General features: G+C 40.6%; 1 protein-coding gene across 2 annotated transcripts in view; it reads right to left on the bottom strand.

Annotated features, from left to right (window-relative positions):
• The window catches only part of LOC124796297, a 182,803-nt gene that overhangs the window by 13,623 nt on the left and 147,655 nt on the right, over positions 1–21,525 (bottom strand). For both annotated transcript variants that reach the window (XM_047260417.1, XM_047260418.1), the window contains exons 5-6: positions 19,167–19,227; positions 18,655–19,032 (exon numbers count right to left, since the gene is read on the bottom strand). In XM_047260417.1, the coding sequence (XP_047116373.1) occupies positions 18,655–19,032; positions 19,167–19,227 (439 nt within the window). The remainder of the gene's footprint in view (positions 1–18,654; positions 19,033–19,166; positions 19,228–21,525) is intronic.

Here is a 21,525-nt window from a genome sequence, read left to right on the forward strand (position 1 = left end):
GCAGGTGGTGGACACAGGCTAGCAAAGGTTGAGGTCAGGAACTTATGGCAACAAAGGATATGTTGTGGAGGGTGCCCATCTGAGCAGATCAGAAAAGGTGGTGTTAGTGGAACAAATCCAGATGGCACAGGCTGTGAAGCAGTTTTCAAGTCAAGCACGTAGTACAATGTATAACTGTTACCAATAAAATTGTAACAGTCTCCATAACTTCTGATTCTTCTGCCCAGGCAAGGGCAGTGAAGTAGGGGCCCATGTGCTACGGTGTTAGCACTGATGATGTCACAGTACACAGGCCACCTATCTGCTTCCTCTGATCAAATGATGACATTTACCTATAGTGGACTTGAGAGGCTGCTTATTCACTGTGTTCATGCCCACGATCAATAACGGACATTTCTTAAATCCAGACATCCAAGAAACTGAAGCCTTTAATATGGCACCACAGAAGTAGGGCTCGTATATCCCTCTCTAAATAAACCACCTCTTGTGTGTTAAATATGTATTTTTATTAACTCCATATCTTCCTGATGGCTATTGCCTAGCTTGGCTACTCTGTACACTGTATATGGCTACAAAGAGTCATCCAGAATAGCACATAAGTATGGAATGCACTGTTTCCTTATGGTGCAAGGGCCTGTTAGACAGCCCTGGTGAACTATGCTTTCATATATCCTCTGATCCCACAACTTCACACACACTGGTGTGTGCATTGACACACAGTAAGTTACTTGTTTCCATATAACTAGGTGCTGCCCAGTGGAGCAACACATTGCTATCTGTTTGAACTGGCCAGGTACAACATTACATACATCAGGCATGCCCACATGTGGAAGCTGGTGTCTGTCTACTAGAATAGTTGCCTACCTACACTTTAATCACAGTGGATGGCCATGGGATTGGTTTCCACTCTGTGATACAGTGCCCACAAATCACTAGTGGCTGTGCTCTGCCACTGTCACCATGACATAGTCCTCATCACAGCCTGGAGATGCTGATGGTGAGAGTTGAACTGTTATTATCCTACAGCATTGTAATGATTGGTAAGTTGGAAAATTGAATAAGAAGGTCAGGGAATATCTATTTTGCAATGTACGACACTTGACAAGAAAAATGAAGCACCCAGAAGACATGGTCAAATGTCAACGTAACCACACACATGCATCACGTGTTGGTATGTAAATGATTACACAGTTGCAATTCTTTATGACGGGTAGAATGTTCATGAGACTGTATTAGCATTTTTCGTGTTTACTGTTGTAACCAGGCATGACATGGTTTAATAGGAGGATAAATAGCCCAGATGATGAGTGAAGGACATGGAGATGCCACATACTCTTCTGAGGCAGCATTATCAGCTCCTGACAGAGTTTGAAAAGGACCTCATAATGGGTCTCCATTTAGCCGGCTGGTCAAATCATGCAATATCCAGATTTGTGGGTCATTCAGATATGATAGTGGCCCTATGTTGGACTGTATGACAACATGAAGCCAGACTTACTGAAAGTCCCAGTTGACCATGTCTGACCACCATAAGGGAGGATTGTCGAAAAGTGCATTAAGCACATCATAAATGCTTCCCATCTGCACCCAACATCTGAGAACAAGTAATGCACTTCTTTCAATATTCTGCGTGAAATGCACCCCGGATGATTTGTGGCATGCCATCAATATTAAACTTTGTGTGCGATCTGTAACCCTCCTATGTACAATGTCAGTATATTTACTTCAAAAATTTTCTCTCAGCCATTGTTTTTTATGTTTACTGAGGTGTCCATGCTATGCAGTTCAACATAATTATGTTGCAGCAGTCTTCACAGGACTTTGTCTCCTTTTATGTGGATGGGTGCTGAAAGAAGGTACTAATTGTCTTCCAAGCTACTTGAATGGTATAAATGGCTGAACTTTAAACTTTCTGTATCAACACTTTCTCTTACAAAACACAATACTGTGTCTCAATATACAATATTGTATAAAATGTGGGTTGACAGAGCAAAATGATGTAGTTTGGACATGATCAAGACAACATGTATTCTCTACACAAGCCAGTTTGAAAGTCATTTGTCATGGTGTCTGTCATAGTCATGATCTTTTTTTTTCATTTTTCGCCTTGTCTTCTAAACGCCTTCAAACCAAGATACCACGGAACAAGCAGCCTCACACAGCAGGTGGAGATGCTCACTCACCATCTTGCCTTGTATATGTGATGCATTGAAGATGATCTCCCATCTGTGACAATATCTCCCATAGTGGGATGTCCCAACAGTTACTTACTACTAAATGTCACAAACATCTATCATCATCGTGGAAGCCTGGAAGTGGGACATGTTACTTCATAAAAATGTCACGTCACACTTCATACACCCCCATTGAGACAAAAGATGACATATAAACCATCTTAATCGACTAATTTTAATAACATTATTTACATTTAAAGTCCTTTGGACCTGCTCAAACTTTTATAATGTTACTAATAAAATAGAGAACACTATAGCGCTTCTCTTTGAATCCCAGTTTTTCTTTCGTTTCTGTCTTTATTAATAGCAGTCTTGTTTACAGAACACCCTTTTTATATTTATCACGTACACTGTCTTTCATCACATTGTTTCACATATCTCACAATAGCCATAATATCCTTTAACATTTCCCTGCACACATGACTGTAACCATCAAACCATCGGGATGGACTGTAACAATATTATGAAAAGGAAAGTAGCCACTCACCATATAGCAGAGATGTTGAGTCACAGATAGGCACAACAAAACGACAGTCACAAATAAAGGTTTTGGGCAGTAAGGCCTTCATCAATAATAGACCACACACAAACACACACACACACACACACACACACACACACACACAAACTCACACACACAGCTGCAGTCACAGGCAACTGAAACCACACTGTGATCAGCAGCACCAGTGCATGATGGGAGTGGCGATGGGGGTAAGGGGAGGTGGGGTGGGGTGGGGGGAGGGGAGAGGGTAGGGATGGCAGGGATGGTAGACAGTGGAGTGCTGCAGGTTAGACACAGGGCAGGGGAGATTTTGTGTGTGTGTGTGTGTGTGTGTGTGTGTGTGTGTGTGTGTGTGTGTGTGTGGGCGCGCGCGCGCGCGCGCGCGTGGGCAGGGCGGCAGGGAGGGTGGGGGGGGGGGTAGCGGAAACGGAGAGATGTAAAAAGACAGTGTGACGGCGGAATAGTGGCTATGTAGTGCTGGAATGGGAACAGGAAAGGGGCTGAGGATGGATGAAGACAGCAACTAACGAAGGTTGAGACCAGGAGAGTTACAGGAATGTAGGATGTTTTGCAGGGAAAGTTCTCACCTGCACAATTCAGAAAAGCTGGTGTTTGTGAGAAGGATTCATGTGGCACAGGCTGTGAAGCAGTCACTGAAATGAAGGATGTCATGTTTGGGTGGTCCACTTGTTTTCTGGCCACAGTTTGTTTGTGGCCATTCACGTGGACAGACAGCTTGTTGTTTGTATGCCTACATAGAATGCAGCACAGTGGTTGCAGCTCAGCTTGTAGAACACATGAGCGGTTTCACAGGCAGCCCTGTCTTTGATGAGGTACGTGATGTTAGTGGCATTTCAGGGCACAACAATAGGTAGTCGATGGTGGAGAATGTACGAGGGCAGTTCAATAAGTAATGCAACACATTTTTTTTCTCGGCCAATTTTGGTTGAAAAAACCGGAAATTTCTTGTGGAATATTTTCAAACATTCCCGCTTCGTCTCGTATAGTTTCATTGGCTTCCGACAGGTGGCAGCGCTGTACGGAGCTGTTAAAATGGCGTCTGTAACGGATGTGCGTTGCAAACAACGGGCAGTGATCGAGTTTCTTTTGGCGGAAAACCAGGGCATCTCAGATATTCATAGGCGCTTGCAGAATGTCTACGGTGATCTGGCAGTGGACAAAAGCACGGTGAGTCGTTGGGCAAAGCATGTGTCATCATCGCCGCAAGGTCAAGCAAGACTGTCTGATCTCCTGCAATGGCGGAGCATGCGAACACACTCGTTCGAGATGATCGACGGATCACCATCAAACAACTCAGTGCTCAACTTGACATCTCTGTTGGTAGTGCTGTCACAATTGTTCACCAGTTGGGATATTCAAAGGTTTGTTCCCGCTGGGTCCCTCGTTGTCTAACTGAACACCATAAAGAGCAAAGGAGAACCATCTGTGCGGAATTGCTTGCTCGTCATGTGGCTAGGGTGACAATTTCTTGTCAAAGATTGTTACAGGCGATGAAACATGGGTTCATCACTTCGAACCTGAAACAAAACGGCAATCAATGGAGTGGCGCCACACCCACTCCCCTACCAAGAAAAAGTTTAAAGCCATACCCTCAGCCGGTAAAGTCATGGTTACAGTCTTCTGGGACGCTGAAGGGGTTATTCTGTTCGATGTCCTTCCCCATGGTCAAACGATCAACTCTGAAGTGTATTGTGCTACTCTTCAGAAATTGAAGAAACGACTTCAGCGTGTTCGTAGGCACAAAAATCTGAACGAACTTCTCCTTCTTCATGACAACGCAAGACCTCACACAAGTCTTCGCACCCGAGAGGAGCTAACAAAACTTCAGTGGACTGTTCTTCCTCATGCACCCTACAGCCCCGATCTCGCACCGTCGGATTTCCATATGTTTGGCCCAATGAAGGACGCAATCCGTGGGAGGCACTACGCGGATGATGAAGAAGTTATTGATGCAGTACGACGTTGGCTCCGACATCGACAGCATTGAATGGAGATTACGTTGAAAAATAGAGTTGTGTAGCTAAAAGATTGGGGAATAACCTGGTGTATTTCAATTCTGAATAAAACAACCCCTGTTTCAGAAAAAAATGTGTTGAATTACTTATTGAACTGCCCTCGTAATTCAGTTGCTCCAGTCCTGGTTGGTACTGAGTTACAAAGGGAATGCTCCTCTGTGGCTGGACAGTGGGACTTTGGGAGGTGGTGAGAGACTGGAAAGATAAGGCATGGGAGATTTGTTTTTGTACAAGGCTGGCAGGATAACTACAGTCTGTAAAGGCTTCAAATGAAACCCTTGGTATATTTCAAGAGGGACCACTCCTCACTACAGATGCGACGACCATGGTTGGCTAGGCCGTAAGGAAGGGACTTCTTGGTATGGAAAATGTGGCAGCTGTCAAAGTGGAGGTATTGCTGGTGGTTAGCATGTTTGATATAGATTGAGGTACTGATGTCTTTGAGGTCACAAAGATGTCAATGAATCTGAACCAGGTGAGGGGTTTAGGATTCTGGGTTTTTAGGAAGGGTTCCTCTAGATGGCTCATGAATAGTTTGGCATAGGATAGTGCCATGCAGGCGCCCAGAGCTATAGACCGGATTTGTTTGTAGGTAATGCCTTCAAAGGAGAAGTAATTGTTGGTGAGGATACAGTTGGTCACGGCAACAAGGAAGGAGGTTGCTGGTTTGGAATCCCTACCATATTATCCCTCCCCCTCTCCAACCCAGCCTCCTCCTTAGCCCCACCCAGTTGCCACTCCCACCATGCACTGGTGCTGCTGCTCGCAGTATGGTTTCAGTTGCCTGAGATTGCAGTAGTGTGTGTGAGTTACGTGTGTGTGTGTGGGGGGGGGGAGGGGTGGGGGGGGGTCTATAAAGCTTTATTTGTGACATTCTTTTTGTTGTGCCTATCTGCGACTCAGCATCTCCGCTATATGGTGAGTGGCAGATTTCCTTTTCATAATATTGTGACTGTAAATATTTCAACATAAATGAACTTTCCTTTCACGAATCGATGAGAGCCCCGCTCTCCACTTCAACCATTATATCCTAAAATTATTTTCTACTTTATCTCTGTTTAAAAGCATAATACTTCTCCATGCCAACAGACTATCTTTCTTTTAAGTATTTACACTCTTAACATACCTACAACTTTATGTCTTCTGTTGGTTTTGCCAGTCACCGGTACAGTTTCACTAGAAGTGTTGTAATCTCTCACAAAACCTATTCCCGTTACCTTAACTTACTCCAATACATGGATTATTTTCACTTCAGTTTAGATCATACATACATCCTACTCTGTCTCATGCTAACTAGAGGATTTATGTGCGAGATATTTCACAAGCTTCCTTTTGCCTTGTCATCTTATATTTATGATTGTATCCTTTTTTCTGAAAAGAAAAGTTGCTACTCGAGATATAGCGGAGATGTTGAGTCACAGTTAGGCTCTTTTTGTTGCGCCTATCTGTAACTCAGCATCTTCACTATATGGCGAGTAGCAACTTTCCTCTTCATAATATTGTTACATTCCATCCTGGATTTTTCACTGTTTGATTGTATACTGTATATATTTTATGCACCAGAGGCAGCCACTGCTATTTCACTCTAAATCACTAAATGCTTAAGCATCTCTCTTATGGACCCAAGGAGCTACATGCTGATCCGTAAATTGAATCCTCGATTGATAACTGTGAATCCCAGGCATTTATGAAGTCAAGCATGCATGTAAATGCTGCTGTCCTTCTCTGACATTAACCAAGTAAGTCTCTTTACATTGTACCAATTTGGAGAACGGTCTGCGAATAGGAACAACAATTACTTGCTACTGCTTCTTTACTTTCCAATGTATGGTGCTAGTGTCATCTTATGAGTCCACCTTCCCTAATATGGTTCGAGGTCATTCCTTCTGTGGAATTACCTGAAACCTAGCTGAAGGCCATCCCTTCAGTAGGCCCACCTACCCTTTACTCTCCAACAAATTCATTATACCAGGTACACTGCATCACAAACACTAATCAACACGCAAACCGTCCAAAATTCTTTCCTTATTTATTTAAATGAAGATATTGCTCCTTACCCTTTTGACTCTTCCTGGTCACTATAACTTACATTCCCATGATCCTCCAAATTTACATTCACACCTATACTTCTTTTCATTTGGTGTCTCAATGCTGGTATTTCAGACCACTTATCATTTGAGCACACTGTGGTAATGTCTATAAAATCTTCAATCCTACATGCTACCATAAAATAGTGCTACACATATTTTAACTTCTCCGAGCATGAACATATTATCTCTTTTTCAGGTCTGAAGGAGTATTGAAGTATGAAGTTACAGCTTCTCTTAATCACTCATCCTTTCACATTCATAGCTCATATTACATGAGTACCCACAACTGACTAGACTTTCCTAATTTCAACACTTTTGAAGTGTTTTTGAATGTCTTCTTAAGTGTTTGGAGCTGAGTCAAAACACTGACATTTGATGTTATGTTTAACATAACATGTTAAATTACCTTTAATGTAACTCAAATACTGTTAATTATCTTCTTTATAAGGAGGTCCAGCAAATCAGTATCTCTGTAGAACCATGCGTGGCCCTGGAAAGACTTGACATTTTCTCCTTTGCAGCTGTTATTGGTGGAAGTATAAACAATATCAACATCACTGACTGTCACGTACTTGTTTCAGTGGGAGTACAGATCACAATTACTTCGTAACTTGGAGCAGATACAATTCAATTCAAACATAACATCTGCCTTGAAGGCTGCTCGACAAGTAGCAGTTTGTAAGTAAGGCACATTTCATTTTAGAGCTTCCTTCGTTTGTTGCTGTTTACATTCTTGGAGATGGTGTCTGCTCCTTAACAGCCAAGACACTGCCAAGGCGCGACGTCAAAACATAAAAGGCATCACCCACAGCAGGTGAAGATGTTTACTCCCCATCACACCTTGCCAATTACTTGAACCGCACACCTCTCTGTTAACTCTGCACAAACATGAAACACAATGACTACACACAATATGTGTTTCGTGACTTATTCCCTACCTAATATTACTTTACTAGTTTGTCACAATCATCTTTCCTTGTCATAAATAGGAAGTGGGAAATGTAGTTTGTCTAAACAGCCTGTAATACTACAGAGTCCCTAACTTAAAGGAAAGATGTTGAGATAACTCTTTACTCTGCTAGTTACAAATGAATCCTTGTAACATAAAATTGTAACTTATTTAATGATAACTAACCTTTTGTTAAGGAGAAAATACTCCAGCTACAATAACAAGGCACAAGTCATGTATGGTCCCGTCCATTTCCTGTTCTGAATACTATTTTTAGTATTGTCCTCTCAATTTTAATGTTTAAGAAAGTGATAAGTTTTCTATTTAAAATGGCTCTGAGCACTATGGGACTCAACTGCTGAGGTCATTAGTCCCCTAGAACTTAGAACTAGTTAAACCTAACTAACCTAAGGACATCACAAACATCCATGCCCGAGGCAGGATTCGAACCTGCGACCGTAGCGGTCTTGCGGTTCCAGACTGCAGCGCCTTTAACCGCACGGCCACTTCGGCCGGCTAGTTTTCTATTTAGTTTCAGCCAGCTTCTGCTATGCAGTGTTACCTTACAGTGTGCTGAAAGTAGGAGACGAGGTACTGGTGGAAGTAAAGCTGTGAGGACGGGGCGTAAGTCGTGCTTGGGTAGCTCAGTTGGTAGAGCACTTGCCCGCAAAAGGCAAAGGTCCCGAGTTCAAGTCTTGGTCCGGCACACAGTTTTAATCTGCCAGGAAGTTTCATATCAGCGCACACTCCGCTGCAGAGTGAAAATCTCATTCTGGAAACATCCCACAGGCTGTGGCTAAACCATATCTCCGCAATATCCTTTCTTCCAGAGCTGCTAGTTCTGCAAGGTTTGCAGGAGAGCTTCTGTAAAGTTTGGAAAGTAAGAGACGAGGTACTGGCGGAAGTAAAGCTGTGAGGACAGGGCGTGAGTTGTGCTTGGGCAGCTCAGTTGGTAGAGCACTTGCCCGCGAAGGGCAAAGGTCCTGAGTTCGAGTCTCGGTCCGGCACACAGTTTTAATCTGCCAGGAAGTTTCACTTTCTTACATTGTTGTTACCTGAGGCGTTACCTGCTGGTTATATGTCTGCTATATGATGTCTGGAGTCTAATCTCAGTACAGGCTCTTGTCAACTTGTCTGAAACATCTCTGCTCCAAACCATAATTCATCTCAGCTATCAGGTAAGTCTATTCAAAACCATCCTTTGCCTGTGCTATCAGGTATGTTTATAACTAATTTGGAGAAAACTTCCATATCATGATCATTAGCAACTATACAACTTCATACTTATGTATGAACTATTCTTATACTCGTTCTAAGAACAGACGCTGTGTCAAACCACTATACGGTTACAGATGTGGGTGTCCAGCTTTTTCCCTTCACACTCAAAAAAATATGGTGCAGGCCATTCATCTGACCAAGGTATAGACCATACCTATCAAGGGTTCACCTATCTTTACACCTCTCCTATGTATACTAATCAATACAGGTAATTCCTCCCATGGATTCACATGACTAAGGCATAGGCATTCCTCCTATGGATATGTCTATCCTTTTCTTCTCCAACGCCTATTGTGATTTTGGGTACACCGCATTTTAACTTCATCAGTAAACCTAGCTATTAGCCCTTTTCTATAATCTTTATTCACTTTAAATGAGAAGATTCCCCATAATAATTTTATGCTGACTTTACTTGATTACTCTCTACTTCTGCACTTTAACTCCTCTTTTTTCAACTTATTTTTTTACTTGTTACTCTTGTTTACAATGAGTACAACAACACCATGTGGACATGGTTCTCACCTCTATGGTTCTGCTTCTGCTCTTTGATAAGTATTTTCTTATCTTCCAATCTCTTATATCTACCAGATTTAGAAAACACTTGACTATTTGAGTATATTCAATGTACTTCCATTTAACATACTAGGAGAATGTTAACAACTCATCTCCTGTTCTGTAAAATCCTTCCTCGTGAACATACGTTAATGTTCTAATTCCTATCCTGCATAACGTGCTTCTTGTTGAGAATGCGTTAACACACCACTCTTTAATATACTATTTCTTGTTGTGTTACGCATGATAGCATGCCATCAATTTCCCTGGCCCACTAAGTTCTCCATGGACTCTCTTCCCTACAACATGTGTGGGCATGGCTAACATACGTCATCTAAGCAACACACTATAAAATTCTGTGAGTCTACTGTCATCATCATATGTGAAATACTCTCCAGTGCAATCCTACTGCTGTATGTCGTAACTTCAATTATCTGGATGGTAAAGAGGAAGGATCCTGCAAAAGAAACTTTGCATATGGACAGAGTGACGATAGATTTGGTAGTCCTGAGGGAGAAGTAAGAAAAGAAGACAAAGAGACAGGTATGTCAGATCAAAGTAAAAAAGGAGTCAGCACCCCATAAATAGATTCCCTTACCACCCTCCACCCCAAGGACCCTATCTGCTAAGGTATTTCACTGTGGTGACAAGAGAAGCAGGTGTTCGGCATTTCTTACAAAATAGCTTTGCCACAGTTTCACTCCTAGAGAAAACTCAAAAATTGACACTAACAAACCACTAGGAAATGCCACAGAGCAGGAAGCATTTTCACGTACATTGTCGTAAAACTGTCACTATAATCGTTAAAGTCAGTCTATTCATCCATCAATACATTTTTAGAAGTGATACCTCACTACCCATGATTGACACCCCCCCCCCCCCTCCACCCAAAAACAAAAATCACATATAAACCCAACCGTACTATTCTCTTTCATTCAGTTTTATGAAATGTATAAAGCTGATAACATTTTACTTCTAATTCTTAAATAGTCATTTTACTACATTCATAGTTTATCAGAAGTATGTTGTCATTGCTATTTCACTTCTCTATACTTTTGTAGTACTAAATGTTCCTCCTTATAATATCATATGAGAATAAAAATAAAATCATTCTTATTCTTTTTCATGTACCATATGTACATGGTAACATATAGTGAAATGAATGACATGGAAATATTAACTGTCACATATTCATGATAAATCTAATCTTTAGTACAATTAAGTTTATGGACTAATTGATCATTTATTAACTTAACATAGCATTTCAGTAGTGACAAAACAAGCACTAGACACTATAAGTCCATCTGTTGTACACATAGGGACCTCACTGGCCATTTTCACGTTGAGCTCACACTCTTTTTGTGTTCTTACAGTTATTTTTATGGAAGAAGTGACAGTGGAAGATATTACTTCACTAGAAGATAACAAGACAGTCAAAGAAAGAAAGAAATTCTCTCTGGGTAAACTAAAAAGAGAAATACGGAAATAATTTAATGGGTCAGCTGTTGGTCGTCAATCCACCAAATTCCGAATTCATGAAGGACATAAACTTCCTGGGGCCTTGCATCTTTTAAGAATATCTGTATTGTACAATTATTTATTTTGTCCTGCATCAATATACTGCTTTCGGATGTGATATGTCTTGGACTCAGAATGGTCCCCTGTACCAAGGGAATATTTATTTGCCTCCTCCTCTAAGTTTGAGCTATGATGAAAATCACGCACTAATACCGTATCATCTAGGTGTAATAGCTTTATCATTAGAAGTCTTGATTCCTTTCTCTAGTACCTTCCGCCGCAGAAGTCGAACACGCAGAAGTTGAACATGCGGCAGAACAAATGGACATGGTCAGCCCATAGAGGGCTCCGCCTCCGCGGCAGCTATTCCGCACAGCGGCTCTCCCGCAGCGAGGGCGTCACCACTAAGCCACGTGCAGACAGCGGCCAATAGCCGCTCCCTCCGGTTTCATATATAGGGACCCGCTCTGCCCTAGTCCAGCCAGTCTGGTACTTGCTCTGGATTTCGTTTCTATCTGAGCGATACTGCGTTCTGGTTGTTGCTCGTTGTTGACATTTGCCTGGCTCTGGTTCCAAGTGGATTTACGTTTGGTGTTTGGTATTGTGGTTTCCACAAGCCTCCGTTGTTTATCTCTTCCTTGTTGTGTCGCTCATAGTCGGTCGTGGTCTGTTGTCCGACTCGTCCTGTGTTTACCTGGTGGTGCGTGCTCCACCGCCGGCGGCTTCCCCGCCTCGCAGCTCTGATCTGCAGCCCAAGGCATTACCGCTGTTGGTTGTGGTTACTACACTTTCTGTGCCTATCATGCAGATTCTCCTGTACCCTTTCTTGCAATTTTTCTAAGTCAGTCTCTGGTGATAATGGCCAGGTAAAAATTTTCAACAAGGGTTTTCCTATAAGGATTTTATTCATAATCTCTAACAGAGCTGATCTTGTTGACATATGTGGTAGTTCATTTAGGATTACCTGAAATTCTGGAACTAGTTGTGTCCATGTAGTATGTTTTCCAGAACAGTAAGTTCTACAAAATAGTCCTAATTCCATTGTAATGCATTTGCCTGAGTTAATTTGTGGATTATAGTATTTCGGATCTAACAACTATAATGCCAATTTTTCCTATATGCTTACAGACCAGTATTCTCTCTTAAATTTTCTTTAAAGTCCTCCTAAGATGTAAAATATTCAGAATGATTGGTTCCCCATTCCACTGCATCTACTACTGAGTAACTTAAGGCATGATCTATCTTCTACCATCCTCCCAGTTGTGCACAAAGATCAGGAAAATATTGTCAAAAAATAGGTCAGATGAACTACTTCATTTCATCTGATTTTTCGCAATCGCTTTGATAAATTCATATTATTTACTAGTAATAACTCTTCTAGTAAATTACCCAATAACCGCTACTACTTACAGCCATTACTCTGCAATATCTGCCTTAAAAGAGTGATGTCGTCGTTGTGGTCTTCAGTCCTGAGACTGGTTTAATGCAGCTCTCCATGCTACTCTATCCTGCGCAAGCTTCTTCATCTCCCAGTACCTATTGCAGCCTACATCCTTCTGAATCTGCTTAGTGTATTCATTTCTTGGTCTCCCTCTAGGATTTTTACTCTCCACGCTGCCCTCCAGTACTAAATTCGTCATCCCTTGATGCCTCAGAACATGTCCTACCAATCGATCCCTTCTTCTAGTCAAGTTGTGCCACAAACTCCTCTTCTCCCCAATTCTATTCAATACCTCATCATTAGTTATGTGATCTACCCATCTAATCTTCAGCATTCTTCTGTAGCACCACATTTCGAAAGTTTCTATTCTCTTCTTGTCTAAACTATTTATCGTCCATGTTTCACTTCCATACATGGCTACACTCCATACAAATACTTCCAGAAATGGCTTCCTGACACTTTAATCAATACTTGATGTTAACAAATTTCTCTTCTTCAGAAACACTTGCCATTGCCATTGCCATTGCCAGTCTACATTATATATCCTCTCTACTTCGACCATCATCAGTTATTTTGTTCCCCAAATAGCAAAACTCCTCTACTACTTTAAGAATCTCATTTCCTAATCTAATTCCCTCAGCATCACCCGATTTAATTTGACTACATTCCATTATCCTCGTTTTGCTTTTGTTGATGTTCATCTTGTACCCTCCTTTCAAGACACTGTCCATTCCGTTCAACTGCTCTTCCAAGTCCTTTGCTGCCTCTGACAGAATTACAATGTCATCAGCGAACCTCAAAGTTTTTATTTCTTCTCCATGGATTTTAATACCTACTCTGAACTTTTCTTTTGTTTCCTTTATTGCTTGCTCAATATACAGATTGAATAGCATCAGGGAGAGGCTACAACCCTGTCTCACTCCTTTCCCAACCACTGCTTCCCTTTCATGTCCCTCGACTCTTATAACAGCCATCTGATTTCTGTACAAATTCTAAACAGCCTTTCGCTCCCTGTATTTTACCCCTGCCACCTTCAGAATTTGAAAGAGGGTATTCCAGTCAACATTGTCAAAAGCTTTCTCTAAGTCTACAAATGCTAGAAACGTAGGTTTGCCTTTCCTTAATCTTCCTTCTAAGATAAGTCGTAGGGTCAGTATTGCCTCATGTGTTCCAACATTTCTACGGAATCCAAACTGATCTTCTCCGAGGTCGGCTTCTACCAGTTTTTCCATTTGTCTGTAAAGAATTCGCGTTAGTATTTTGCGGCTGTGACTTATTAAACTGATAGTTCAGTAATTTTCACATCAGTCAACACCTGCCTTCTTTGGGATTGGAATTATTATATTCTTCTTGAAGTCTGAGGGAATTTCGCCTGTCTCATACATCTTGCTCACCAGATGGTAGAGTTTTGTCAGGACTGGCTCTCCCAAGGCTGTCAGTAGTTCTAATGGAATGTTGTCTACTCCCGGGGCCTTGTTCCAACTTAGGTCTTTCAGTGCTCTGTCAAACTCTTCACGCAGTAGCATTTCTCCCATTTCATCTTCATCTACATCCTCTTCCATTTCCATAATATTGTCCTCAAGAATATCGCCTCAGTATAGATCCTCTATATTCTCCTTCCACCTTTCTGCTTTCCCTTCTTTGCTTAGAACTGGGTTTCCATCTGAGCTCTTGATATTCATACAAGTGGTTCTCTTTTCTCCAAAGGTCCCTTTAATTTTCCTGTAGGCAGTATCTATCTTACCCCTAGTGAGATAAGCCTCTATATCCTTACATTTGTCCTCTAGCCATCCCTGCTTAGCTGTTTTGCACTTCCTGTCGATCTCATTTTTGAGCGGAGAAAATCTCCGACCCAGCCGAGAGTCGAACCCAGGCCCTTAGGATTGACATTCTGTCACCCTGACCACTCAGCAACCAGGGCCGGACATGTGTTTCATGAAGACCACTGATGTTATTTGATTTCAATAAAATCAAATACATTTCCTTGGATTCGCAAGACATATGTAAAATACCTTCGCTGAGTTCAGAAATAATCTCAGAAAAATGTAGGCCTCTTGAAAGAAATGTTTAAGGCACGGAAGAGTTGTGTAAACTAACACTATAGATGACTGCCAATAAAATGTTGGTTCTACTATGCTCATTATTGTCAGTTATTGCTCATTGTATTGTGTCTATTATTTTAGAGGTATTGTGTGTCCACCTGCTAAGCTGAGTGGTAACTTATTTACCCAACATGCAGCAGGCCCGGGTTTGACTCCCGGCCAGCTTGGAGATTTTCTCCACTTGTGGACTGGGTGTTGTGTTGTCCTCATCATCATTTCAGGATCACCTACGTGCAAGTTACCCAATGTGGCATCATCTATACGAAGACTTGCAACCCGGCGGTGAAACTTCCTCGGATGGGGCCTCCCAGCCATCAATGCCACATGACAATTTCATTCTACATTTCATTGTGTGATTTTTCTTTTGAGAAATATATGAGTACATGACGTACAAACCGCCAACAACTGCCACAATTTTTTTCTGCTTATAATCCATACTTTCTAATATATGAACTCCTTTCAAAGTGCCAAAATGTACTAGAATATACAAAATGTCTATAAAACACCGCACTGTACAATGTACTTGTGGTGAGACAGTCGCAATTCCTGAAATCTATCACCCGTGGCCTCCAGCCTGCCAAGAAGCACTGCAGTCCTGGGTCCTTGGATAAACCATGAAAATCCACTGCACTACGCCACACACAAACAGACCCGGCCTGCGGTCAGATTGATGAGACTAGATCCGATGGGCATGGCCTGCACATTAGTGGGCTTCAGACCGGCTGGCCCGATCCATTCACAGTTATCCGCAGGAATGGCATGCGGTTTTGGCCCATCGTTGAAGTCCACTTGCATGGCTAACATCATGTATCACAGACATCATGTTGATAAAATGAGACTGTGATGATCAATCCATGTAACAGATAACTTGCTCGAATACTCTGAGAATCAATACTAATGAGGATAGGAAACAAATCACGGTAAAGATGATCACTGAGCCACACACAGGCACGTAGGGAAGATAATCACACTACCACAACTAAATTTTTGGCCACAGCCTTTGTCAGAAAATGAGAGCACACACACTTTCACATAATCACTCAGACACAATTCATGCACATATGACTGCTGTCTCTGGCTACTCCATCACCAGTCTCTGACCATCAGATCCAAACACTCACATGTCATGCCTCCCTGACTCTCATTGGCAGCTGCTAGGCTAGTGGCAAGATGTGGTGGAAGCACTGACTGCAAGCTGAGGGAATAGTAGGAAGGGGAGAAGCGGAAAGAATGAGGCAGTAGGGGAGCAGCGCATGTATTCAGCTGAGCCCATCCTGAAACAATGCATTATATCTCAGTAAACAAACCATTTTATCTACTGAGACAAAAATGAGATTTTTCCAGTGTTTTTTTCAAATTTCCCTGATGCGTTTTAAATTCCCTGATTTCCAGAACTTGTGGCAACCCTGGAAAGTCTTAGCTCAGACCTTGGCAGCCAGAGACAGTGGTCATGTGTGCAAGTTGCGTTTGTATGAAGTGGTGTGTGTGTGTGTGTTTTGTCTATTTGAGGAGAAGGCCCTTTGGCCAAAGCTTACGTGTTTAGTAGTCTTTTTATTGTGCCTGTCTGAGTCTCAAATTCTCCACTGTACAGTGAATAGCAGTCTTTCGTTTTCATAATATTGTCATTAATCCTTCCTGGATTTTCCATTGTTTAATCTGATAATAAATCCACTTATAGCAAAGTAGATATGCAATGTACTTCTATCCTCATTCCTAACACACTTAACTTTTGAAAACCATATATCACCATCAGGATAGAAGCAGATAAATTACTTAACAGTATTTCCTCCACTTTTTTGCAGCTTCTCTGCATCCGCCTTTATTTTTTCACACTGGCACAATCTCTCAAAATGACTTTTTCTGCTGTTCTTCTCTTTCCCCATCAATGCCTTTCCTCTGACCCCCCCCCCCCCCCCCCCCCCATATGCTCTAACCAATATCGTTACACGCCATGTAATGTAACAAATGAGTATTACCTGTCTATTTTGTCATCAGCTCCCAATAATTATCAATTTCCTCCAAGTTTATTACATGTCCAATAAAGTTGTTTATGTAACATTAATAGGTACACGAAAACCTGCAAATTAGTTATCAGACAAAGTTCAATTTAATTTTACTGTTCAGTCTCTTCTTCTCACAGCACTGAGTCCATTGATACCATTAGTTTGGCTATAGATTAAGTTAATTAAAAGTTATAATTAATTTAAGATAATAGTCCACTTCGATAAGTAGAGAAACCTATGAGCTAATTGGCAGATACCAATGTAATAATCTACACCATTTGAAAGCCAAGCATTCCAACTTTACAGTAAAATACCTTAAATTAGCTGAAACATATGAAATCTTATGAAATAATTAAACCTGAAGTTGTGGTATACTACCCATCTTCATTGTAGATTTTGCCCAAACCACTATTGGACTCTGACCTTCAACTCCCTACTTTTGTTACTATAACTTATCTGTACAGTATCACATACAACACTACTAATAATTTCATGTAACTCACTATGGGTTTCAATATGGTGCTTATATTTGTAAATAAAGGATTAACATTGTGGAGGCATAATAGTATCTGCATATTTTTCTAAGTTTCTAACCATTAGCATTTTTTATAAGATAAATTCTTGTAAAAGCTTGTAGTTATTTCAAAACAACCAAATTTAATCTTATCTATTTTCAAAGTACTATGCAGTTTATGAAACAAGTTAGTTCATACACCAGTCTTTGTAACACCATTTGAATTCCAGAGCATGCAGTCTGCAGTTAGAAATAATAGGCACTACAACTGTGTTGGTCAGTATGGGAAAGTTCGCCATGATCGGTCTCTAAAATGTACTGTGTTTGAGAAGGACCTCACATCCTGTTGTGTGTCATTTATTAAACTCAATGACAATTTCATTTAATTATTTCATGTTGTGTTGGTGGTTAGTTCCTATGGGACTAAACTGCTGAAGTGATCGGCCCCTAGGCTTACACTTTACTTAATCTACCTTAAACTAACTTGCACTAAGGACAAAACACACACACACACACACACACACACACACCCGAGGGGAATTCGAACCTCCAACGTGGGGGGAGCTGTGCAAACTGCGACACGACACTTCAGACCATGCGGCTACCCTGCGTGATTTCACATTGTGAATTAGCATTCAACTTTGATAACTGTGATTAACTGAAAATGGTGTGCTGCTACAATAACAATCCAATGCAGCAACAGCCTTAATAGTGTGGACATACTTTCACTGTGCAACCTCATTTATTTGTGGTGTCTTTTGCTCAGCCTGAAAACCAGTGTGTTATTCTGGCGAAATTATTCTGCTACCCAACACAGTGGCTAATCTTGTTATTATAATGTTAATTGTTCTTATGCCACACTAAACAGTCACTAATTATTTCATCATGCTTAGGTCTACAGCACGACGACTGTATAGCAGTTTGTAGCTATTCATCTACCTGCATGACTGGCCATCAACTGTTAAGTGTATAAAAATGTTATTAAAAGTCACAGAAATTCAGCCCTATATAATGCGTGATTTACATTATTGGAATCATTCTATTGTCACCAAATATTTTCAGCCAGTTTCAATGATCAGGAAAGAGGTGCTAGCTAATGAGGGCAACTAAGTAGGTAAGATGGATTAGTAAGACCTTAACTCAGAAGTAGTTGCAGAGATAGGTAACTTAACTAGTTACCATGTGTGTGCCAGCCTGCAGTTCAATGTCTATTCTATGTGTGAGTGATGCTCTACGCTAGCAGGAATATTTAAAAATTAGTACTAAGTGTTCCTGATGATTTCTTGATCACATAACATCTTTCAATACTCATGAGAATTAAGGTACTTACCTGTGTGAACTGATAAAACTGCAATACAGAGATGATATCAGAGTCTTATAAAAATAGAAACTACCAATAACAATTACTAAATACTTATGTGAAGTAACTACTTACAACTTGGTGTTTCTTCTGCAAAATTAGATACAGTTCTAGTAATCTGTGTAATGGGGTCATCTCCGATTCGGTTTTCTTGAATATACGGTGATTTGTGAGTACTGGAAGAAGCACTATCACTGTTTGGCATAACAGATGACTCACAGGCAATCCTTTTTATTTTTGCCCGTTTACGAGCATTCCTCCTTTTTTTCTTTATTCCATCTATGGCAGAGTCAGTGTTTTTAGCAGGAGATACAGAACCCTTTCTTTTCCTAGATCTTGGTTGGCGCATTTCAGAATGAGCCTTCTGCTTAGTTTTATACCCATTTTCGTTACACAGATTTGATCCTGTTCTCCATTCATTTCCACGTCTGATATTTCTCTCTCTCTTTTCACCTGTTCAATCACCAAAAAATGTTTAGAATTGCTTTTTGGTCCTCTCCACTTGTGCTTACCCACTCAAATTATCAAAGTAACTTCAATTAAAACAATTCAAAATTCAATAACAATTTACAAATGGTAACACTAACCCACATCTGTATAGTCTGAACAGCTGGAGTGGATTTTTTGACTGTTCTGTTTGAAGAATAGCTGCAAAACCAAGACAGAAAGCTAATATTACTTTTGGTGAATCACAGTAATTAACCACACACACACACACACACACACACACACACACACAGAGAGAGAGAGAGAGAGAGAGAGAGAGAGAGAGAGAGAGAGAGAGAGAGTGTGTAGACATGGCAGTATGTCTGTCTAACTTCATAATATACATCACTCACAGATATGCAAATGACTAAAGTTACGATTTTGAAGTTCAAGGTATATACTGCATCAAAATCTAACATGATCTAAGGAATTTTCCACTTTCTGGTGAAGGCACTGGAACTCTACGTTAAGCTAGGTTGATGACCATGTAACACTTTTTTTTGGAGAAAAAACACTTATTTCATCATCTTAATTTCATTTTCCGTTGTTCCTTAGTTGCATCAAAAGTTATAGATGTATGTCCTGTCTTTGCAACTAAATGAAAGACAGTTTGTTTTTTGCCATACACCTTTCACTTCTTTTATGTATGAAGCATCTTCATTGGTGATTTACAATGTTACTAATTCATTGTATATTATCCTGGATAGGTCTTTACTCAGTTTTCATAATCCATGTGGCCAATTTTCAGCTTTTTTTTTTTTTTTGAGCACATTTATTTCAACACTTCACCTGCACTGTTCACTCTGTACTGAATGTACAAAGTGAAAAGTGGAAGTGAAGTGTTGAAATAAATGTGGTCGAAAAACACTGAAAATCGGCTATCTGGCATATGGAGACCGAGTAAAGACATCTCCAGGATGACACACATGAACTAACAACACTGGTAATTGTTACTGAAGTTGCTCCATAAATAAAAGAAGTGAAATACATGGCAAATAACAATCTGCCTTTCAGTTAGCTGCGAAGATGGAACATACATCCAAGACGTATTTGATGGTTAACATTACGGTAAGCAGTGTAAGAATATGTAAATGTGTGTGTATTTCTGAACATGCAATACTTTAGAGGAATACAGACAGGAAGCTTTGTGAAGAAAGGGTTTAATTACACATTTTAGTTTCGTTTTGTTAACCTTCAGACTTACAACTCTAGAGAAAAGTTGTAGGATGTCACTAAGAGTTTGAAATGAGATGGAATTTCCCACACTGTTTAGGGCTTTGATGGCAAACATATGGTTTCACAGAACACACAAAACAGTGAAAACCGCTATGTCAATTGTAAGCACGATTTCAGAGTTCTTTTATTTACTCTTGTTGACACAAATGGCCTATAAATCATACTGCCTCATGAAACGTAATGGCCCATTGAGGCTTATTTAAATGGACAATTCCCGGTCTAATTCAGGATTGCACATGTAAACAAAATATGTAACTCATCCAGAAAAACTTATAACTGAGAAAATAACTGTTTAATCTATTTCAGTTCAAAGTGTAGAAGCTCTGTAAATGAAGGGAATAATTCCCGTGAGGGGAGTCTCCAGTTATTAATAGAAAATATAAATGTATTATTGTAATTTCTTATTTAAGAGTTTATTCTCGAAAGAATTAAGAGACATGTACTAATATCGTAGTGTACTTACTGTACTGAGCAGATAAAATGAAACATTCCATGTGGGAAAAATATATCTAAAAACAAAGATGATGTACCTTACCAAACGAAAGCGTTGGCATGTTGATAGACACACAAACAAACACAAACACACGCACAAAATTCAAGCTTTTGCAACCAACGGTTGCTTCATCAGGAAAGAGGGAAGGAGAGGGAAAGATGAAAGGATGTGGGGTTTAAGGGAGAGGGTAAGGAGTTATTCCAACCCTGGGAGTGGAAAGACTTACCTTAGGGGAAAAAAGGACAGATATTCACTCGCGCATACACACACATATCCATCCGCACATATACAGACACAAGCAGACATTTGTAAAGGCCTATATATAATAGAGGGAAACATTCCACGTGGGAAAAATATATCTAAAAACAAAGATGCTGTAACTTACCGAACGAAAGCATTGGTATGTTGATAGAGACAATAACAAAAACACACACACACACACACACACACACACACACACACACAAATTTCGAGCTTTTGCAACCCACGGTTGCTTCATCAGAAAAGAGGGAAGGAGAGGGAAAGACGAAAGGATGTGGGTTTTAAGGAAGAAGGTAAGGAGTCATTCCAGTCCCGGGAGCGGAAAGACGTACCTTAGGGAGAAAAAGGGACAGGTATACACTCACACAAGATGTCTGCTTGTGTCTGTATATTTGCGGATCGATGTGTGTGTGTGTGTGTGTGTGTGTGTGCGCGCGAGTGTATACCTGTCCTTTTTCCCCCTAAGGTAA

Source organism: Schistocerca piceifrons, chromosome 4 (genome assembly GCF_021461385.2).
Source record: "Schistocerca piceifrons isolate TAMUIC-IGC-003096 chromosome 4, iqSchPice1.1, whole genome shotgun sequence".
NCBI lineage: Eukaryota > Metazoa > Arthropoda > Insecta > Orthoptera > Acrididae > Schistocerca > Schistocerca piceifrons.